The sequence below is a fragment of the Antrostomus carolinensis genome, unplaced genomic scaffold, assembly GCF_000700745.2.
Source record: "Antrostomus carolinensis isolate BGI_N321 unplaced genomic scaffold, ASM70074v2 scaffold30431, whole genome shotgun sequence".
NCBI lineage: Eukaryota > Metazoa > Chordata > Aves > Caprimulgiformes > Caprimulgidae > Antrostomus > Antrostomus carolinensis.
In genome coordinates this window covers 10,677-17,725 of record NW_010296747.1, presented here as the reverse complement: position 1 = coordinate 17,725, position 7,049 = coordinate 10,677, and the positions used below count along the sequence as shown (strand labels likewise).

The following is a 7,049-nucleotide window of genomic DNA, read 5'->3' as shown; positions in this document are numbered from 1 at the left end:
GGAGCAAGGCCCCCTTCCCCTTCCAGCGGGGCGAGGCCTCTTCCAGGGCAGCCCCCTCCCCACCTCAGCCAGGGAGGGTGCCAAGGAGAGCCTGCAGCCCTCTGGGCGAAGCGGGGTTAGCCATGGTACCTTCAGCCACTCCTCCGCCTGCTCCTTGCTCTGCACGGCCAGCACCAGCGCCTCGGCCCCGGGCAGTGAGAACCGCAGCTCGTGCTTCTTGCGCCGCCCGTCCTTGGGGACGTAGATGACGTTGCAGGTGCCCAGGGGCACCTCCACGTGTGGCTGCCGGTCCTTGGAGCTTTTGTAACACTACGAGAAGCAAAGGGAACTGCTTAGGGCTCAGCTGAAACCTGCCTGTTCTGCTGCCATGCTGGGCAGAGCTGGTGTCCCTCTCAGGATCCCTCACAGGTGGCATAAATGGAGGTGGCTCAGTCTCTGCAACAGCCTCGGTGGTGGAGGGCTGTGGGGTGCCCTCTCACTCTGTGAAGCCCCAAAAGAGAGGAGCCCTCTGTTCACTTGCAAGGGAAGCGAGGGCAGCCCCTGCATGTGCTCTGCAGGGCAATGACAGCCTTGGGGCACGGTCTTGGCTTGGACAGGGCTATTTTTCTGGACCCGACCTCCCTCCCAACCCACCAGCGGGTTTCTGTCCCCCACCAGCTCTGAGCTCACCAGCAGTCTGCCATCCCGTATGATGGTGAGCTGCTTGGCCCACTGTCCGAAGCGCTTCTTGCGCAACAGGAAAGCACAAATCCTGCAGTCCTTCACCAGGTTCATGGAGGCTTCCTCTGATGGCCACTGGTGTGTCAGCTGCTGGCCCTTCCCCTCCTCCTCCTCCTCATCATACGACTCGTAAGAGCTGCTCATCGCATCCGAGTCATTGTCTAGAAGGAAGCAGGGGAGTCACCCCAAATGGTACCCCGGGGCCCTGCCTGCCAGGCATGCTCACATGCTGCTGGGGCTCCCCGTGCCCAGCAGGCTCCAGCACAGAGCCTGGGCTGGGCGATGGACAGACTCCATGTCAGCCTCTGAAAACAGCAGCACTTTGACCCCTTCTGTCTCCATTTCCCTTCCAAACCAGGCAGGATGCTCGTGGGCCAAATGCCAGTCCCAGGTGCGTCTATCCCAACCCCTGGGCTGGTTTGTTTCTTTCCAAATCTCCAACTTTGAAAGCCTGGATTGAACCTTCTGCCCACAACAGAGGATCACGTGCTGGCCCTCTGCCCCCCACCTCCCGTGCAGGGCATGGAGGAGCAGAGCTCATGCTCTGCCATGCAGAGGCAGCTCACACAGGGCACGAGAGCTGCGTAGACAGTGACACCCCTTCCCCATGCTGGTGACAGAGATGGCACTGATTACATCCCCTCTGCAGCACGAGGGCTCTGGCTTGCACGACAAACAGCACTCCACACTCCTTGCTTTTTGCCCAGTATCCTCTGACATGTGAGAGTTTCTCTGGCCTCAACCCCACCAGCCCCCAGCCCAGCCCTCAAGCCTCCATCTCAGGGCTGGACTTTGCCAAAGCTCTCGCCTCCCTGGTATGGGCACCCAGATACCTACAGGAGGTTTTTTGTTCCCCGTTCATCCTGGTGACAGGGTAGTTGCTGTCTGCATCCTCATAATAGCCATCCTCGATGGAGTTAGGGGGACTGGAGCTGTCTGTGGAGGAAGCAGAGGGCACCTGAGGCTGTTATACCCAGTTTCCTCCCAAGGATGCCCCTAGCAGTGAGCCTGCAAGCCTGGGCAGAGCAAAGCACACCCTCCGAGGGCATCTCAGCATCAAGTCCCCCTGCAGCTCTGACCTCTCCCCATCACCCCCTTCCTAGTTGAGCCGGAGCAAACAACTCCTTGAAACAACAGCGCAGTGGGATGGGAAGGAAGCAGGGCAGGAGCAATGCGGGTGGGAGCAGAGATGTTTCCTTCCCTGGGACGAGCCGTCACACCCTCTGAGAGCTGCCTGCTTCCCCAGGCAGGCAGGCAGGCAGGTGGGGGGATGTGGTGGGCAGCTTGCGGGGCTCCCTCCACCCTCTCGCTGCCCCAGCATGGAGCGGGACTCACTGCGGGAGGTGATGTACTCGGGAGCCTTGCCGGGGCCCAGGGGCAGGGCCTCCTCATAGTAATCTTCAGGTGGGGGAGTGGTGGGCAGCGGAGGAGCAGGGTCCACAGGAACCTACAGCAGAAACACCATCGGCATTAGCCAGGCAGAGAGGGTCATGAGTCCCAGCAGCTACCACGGTGGCCAGGAAAGAGTCCCAGCCCTGGCCACTGCCACCTCCCCAGGCAGGTGCAGAGCAGACCTCACAGTGAGCATTTAGGGACTTACGGTTTTTGCTGTCTGACTCCTTGCCAGCTCCAAGCCTACACCATCACCAGTGTCCCCTTCCTCCTCCTGCATGTCCTGGAGATCCCGCAGGTCACAGTCTGCATGAGGAAAAGTGGAGAGGGTGAAGGGAACAGGAAACCCCAGAGCTGGCCTCCCCAGCCATGCCCTCCAGGGACCTCTATGGCCCTGCACTGGGAAGGTGCTGAGAGATGGGCACCACTGGTAAACACAGCTGGGCCAGGGTGTGCATGGACCCCAACATGACCAGCCCCCAAGTAGCTTCAGGGGAGCAGGAACAAGTGGGCACTGTCACCGCAGGCACAAGGATGCAGCTTTCACCCTCCTTCCTCAGGGTGCCCCAAGAGCTCCTGCTGTCAGTAGGGACCCCAGGGCCAGCACTGCACCCACCCAGCATGACCCCTGATGTGTCATTCTAGGTCATCCACACATACCAAACTCCTCGAAGAGAGACTCCACGAAGCTGGTGCCATTGCTCAGGGACGCCGTGTTGACGTACATGTAGTCCACGTCCTTCCCTGGGAGCGAGAGGATGTTCTCAGCCTGGGGGTGGGCAGGGTGGCTGGGGTGCACCCACCACCCCAAGGACCCGGGCCAGCCTGCCCCACTGTGCCATGGGGTATTCCCCCGGAGCAGGGGGAGCAGAGGAGCCCCTAGGGATGCTGCTGTCCCCCAGGAGGGCAGGAAGGTGAGAAGGCTGTGAAGCCCCAGGTGCACAGCCCTCCTGGCCTTCCCACGGAAACCCCTGCGCTCAGCAGCCACCGGTGGCAGGAAAACCTCTGCAAAACAGCATTTCCGCAGGGAGCAGCCTCCCCGCAGCCACGGCAGGGCTGACACCAGCCCCCACGCCCGGGGCAGGGACAAGCTGGGAGGTGAAAGTGGGAGTGAAGTGTCCTGAGGGGGCTGAGCAGATGCTGAGTGCTGGGCACAGAGGCAGCTCATCCCTGCTTGGCAGATGGTTTTCCCTGCCCAGCTGGGGTTTTGGTCTGGGACAGCTGCTGGGGACATCCACTGCCCCTGGGGACAGCCACCAGGCACCGTGGGAGCAGGACACAGACCTGTGGGCGGCTGCAGCTTCTGCAGGATGGTGGAGACAGCCAGCTTCTTCTCCTGAGTGGTGGCGCTCAGGTACTCGTGGTCCAGCAGCTTAAGCAAGACGCTGAGCTCTGGAAGGAGCTGGTCCAGCACTGAGGGGAGCAGGAAAAAACCTGTCAGCCAGGATGGTATCAGGATGCTGGGGTTAAGACAAGGCAGAACGGGCTGGAATGTGTGGAAGATCCCAGGATGGGAGTCTTTCCTGGCTGGCCCAGCAGAGCTCAGGCAGTGTTTGCTAAGCATGCACGTGCTCCTTCCATGCACAAGCTCTTCCACCTGCACGCAGACACCGGGATGCAGCCTGCTGAGCGAATGGAAACACCAGCTCTGCAGGGCTACTGGACCACCATCAAAGGGATCAGCACACGTATTTTTCCCCGTAGATAAGATTTTCCCCAGCCTCTGTCTGTCCAACATTACATTGTTGCTGCTGGTGCTCCCTTGCTGTGATGGGCACTGCGTGGTGATGGAGAGAAGGAAGGACGGAAGGAAGGAAAGGAAACCCAGATGCCATCTCCAGAGCCACCTGGCAATGCCTCCCAGGGAGACATCCTCCCACCCCTTACCTGCTGGGTGACATTCGTATTCCCCTGCTGTGCTCAGAGCACCCATGACCTCCCAGCCCAGTGCCACCAGGATCACCATACACAGGCTAGAGCCTTCCTCCCCACACTCACCAACAGCAGCTGCTCTGCCCTGCTGTCACTCCTCCCCTGCATCATCCCAGCTCATCCACACTGCTCCAAGGCCATCCCACTCTTCCCTCCAGGCATAGAGTCACTACCCCGAGGGACAGTCCCTGCCTGACACAGGCACCTGAAAGGTGCTCGGGGAGTGGACAGGGACTGCAGCACAGGAGAAGCTCTCCCCACCCAGCTCTGTGTTAGCTGAGCCTTGGTCCAACACACACAGCCCCAAAAGGGTCACAGCAGATGAAATCTTGGCAAAGAGGAACCGCACCAGAAGCCACCACTCATCCACTTTCCACTGTGTGGGATCCCAGTACCTGCTAGTTCCTGGGTTGCTGCTGCACCAATAAAAAGGTGCCCAGCAAAAAGCAGGAAAAGAGAATTCACTGCAAATCACCATCACAGGCACAACACGTAAAATTGTGGGTCTTCAGTATGATGTGGTGATTCATGGGGTAGTTTTTATGAAGTGAAAGCACACTGCAGCTGTGGGGTTACCCACGCAGCAAGGCTCCAGAAAACACTTGGATGACTGCATATCAGAGCAGGGCTACAAAAAAAAAAATCATCACTGAAAGCAGCATTTATGGTACTGGCAGCAGCTGACTGACCGTTTTGGGAAAACATGTTGGCCAGGGATGGAAAGGATAGGGAGGACTTGAACAAGGTGAGCTCTGGACTCCAAATCTCTCATGATCTTCCCAGTTCTGCAGGTGCACTGACATCCTCATCCCAGGTCTCTTCCTATACCTTATCTCCTCCAAGCAGGATGAGACAAAACTGAGCTGGATCCAAAGCCAAGCTCCTGTTTTACCCAGGACCACGCACCCATCCAGCTCTACTGGCATCCAGGGCAGCTCCTTGCAGGACCAGCGCCTGAGGGAGATGGCCTGCACTGGAGGGGCCAAGCCCAGGAACACCAGCAAACCTGCAGCTCTGGAGGCTACAGAGGGTGGGGAAAAAAAACCCCCTGCCATTTCTCCCAGTGCAAGCGTGAGCAGGATCCCTTCTCTTGGCAGCAACCGAAAGTCATCACGGTGCAGCTGGGGCAGCATGCAGCTGGCTTTGGGTCTCCAGGGACAGGAGGAGGGGCCAGAGGTGAGCACAGAGGCAGCTTGGACATGTTGACTGATGGGGATGGCTTGCAAGGGGGGGGAGAGCATGTGCCCCAGAAGCATGGAGCATAGGGGACACTTTGACTGGGCTGTACCTGTCCCCACCCACCCTCCAGGAAGGGTCCTTCCCCTGGCAGAGCAGAGCTGGGCAGCAGCGAGGGCTGGCATGGAGCACATTTCCCAGGGGAAGGGCAGGATGCTGTGCTGCTGCAGCTGATGGGATCCTCATTACTCATGTTCTTCAATGAACGTCTGCTGGGCCCCATCTAAACATCACATTCATTCTGCCCAACACCCATCAAAAGCTGGGCTGCTGCAGTTCTGACCGAGGATTCTGGGTGCCCACCTTCCACCCCTGGAAGCCACAGCCTGGAGCATGGAGCGAGTGTCCTGGGACCAGCAGGAAGCAGGCTGGTACTGCTGCCCAAAGCAGGGACAGCACAGTAAATTCAACTGTTGTTTCAAAGGTTTTTGGTTGAAGAGAAGGCCAACATGAGTGGGTTGATGTGGATCAATGCCCGGACAGGACGACCCCCCAGGCAAGGAGACAGCATGCCCAGCCCCAAATCACCTCCTTGCCAGGACACGAGGCAGGATGTGGCTCACAAGTCTCTTCCTGCCACCCTGGCCGATGGGCTTCTATCTCCACAGACCTTCTGCTTCCTCCTCCCTCCCCAGCGCCAAGCTAAACAGCAGCCTCAGCCCTTTTAGCAAGAGCAGCTTTGCCAGTGCCCATCTGCCGTGGGCAGGCCAAACCAGGACAGGTAGCCCCCAGACAGGGGGAGAAGCCTCAGCACAGCTCCAGAAGGAGTGAACAAGCCTGGGGAGCTGGCAGCATCCCCCAGCCCATGGGGAAGGAGAGAGCAACCACAGGGGGAGCAGGGCTCCTGCTCCTTGAGCTGGAAAAACACCCCACAACAGACAGTCAGCCACAGCACCCAGGTTCTGCTGATGTTCTGCTCATTGTCCATCTCCAGCACCCACCACCTGGATGGGGATGTGCTCTGGCCACGCAAGATCCTGTGTGTGATGAGCAAGGGCGAGCAGTCTGTTCCCATGGCTTTCTCCTTGCCCCTCTGCAGAGGCAGGAAGGGAGGGAAGAGTGGCAGAACCTCCCTGGGATGTTTGCAGAGTGCTGCACAGGCAGGGTGGGAGCAGGCTCCTGCTCAGTGATGTGGTGGTGGTCACCAGGCCAGGTGAGATGTTGTTCTCTGCAGAGCTTGGTGGAGCAGAGGACTTAGCAAGGAAGCAGCTGAGACAAAGTAAGATGCCTCCCTGTCCACCCAGCACCTGCAAGCACCTAGGGAGACACCCATCTTACTGCTGCCCCAGCTCAGCAGGCTCTCAGCTGGCCAGGAGCTCCCACAGAGGAGATGAGGACCATGCACACTCTCTACCTCAGCTTCCCACAGCACACCGAAGCGTAGGCCATGGTGCTCAGCAGCATCCCCATCCCCTGCTGTGTGTAGGACATCTCCCATCACAGCCACCAGCTCCTGTGTCAAGGCTTTGGACCAGCCAAGGGCAAAAGGGCCATCGAGTTTCTATTAATAGTGACAAAGCGGGCAGCAAGGGAGGCGAGGAGACCCACTGTGCACAAGAAACAAGAGTGCAGGCGAGGTTTGTTGCCCAGCCTGGCAGGCGGGTGAGCTCATCAGCAACGCCCCGAGCGCCAGCTCTGAGCCGGGGCACACGAAGCACGGACGGCGCAGGGTGAGCAATGAAGGCGCCTTTGTTTCCCCCCAGCTGAGCTGTCCCCTCCATCTCCCTTGTTAAACATCCTCCAAAACAGAAGAGGCGGGGGGTGGCAGG

General features: G+C 59.2%; 1 protein-coding gene across 1 annotated transcript in view; it reads right to left on the bottom strand.

The window, feature by feature from the left end:
* Positions 1-4,045, bottom strand: part of LOC104533033 (actin filament-associated protein 1-like 1) — a gene marked incomplete at its 3' end in the record, with an annotated part of 5,324 nt that extends 1,279 nt beyond the window's left edge. The window contains exons 1-8 of the mRNA XM_010178391.2: positions 4,000-4,045; positions 3,397-3,525; positions 2,773-2,856; positions 2,321-2,418; positions 2,056-2,167; positions 1,558-1,656; positions 670-881; positions 130-309 (exon numbers count right to left, since the gene is read on the bottom strand). Coding sequence (XP_010176693.2) covers positions 130-309; positions 670-881; positions 1,558-1,656; positions 2,056-2,167; positions 2,321-2,418; positions 2,773-2,856; positions 3,397-3,525; positions 4,000-4,045 — 960 coding nt within the window. The remainder of the gene's footprint in view (positions 1-129; positions 310-669; positions 882-1,557; positions 1,657-2,055; positions 2,168-2,320; positions 2,419-2,772; positions 2,857-3,396; positions 3,526-3,999) is intronic.
* Positions 4,046-7,049: the final 3,004 nt, after the last annotated feature.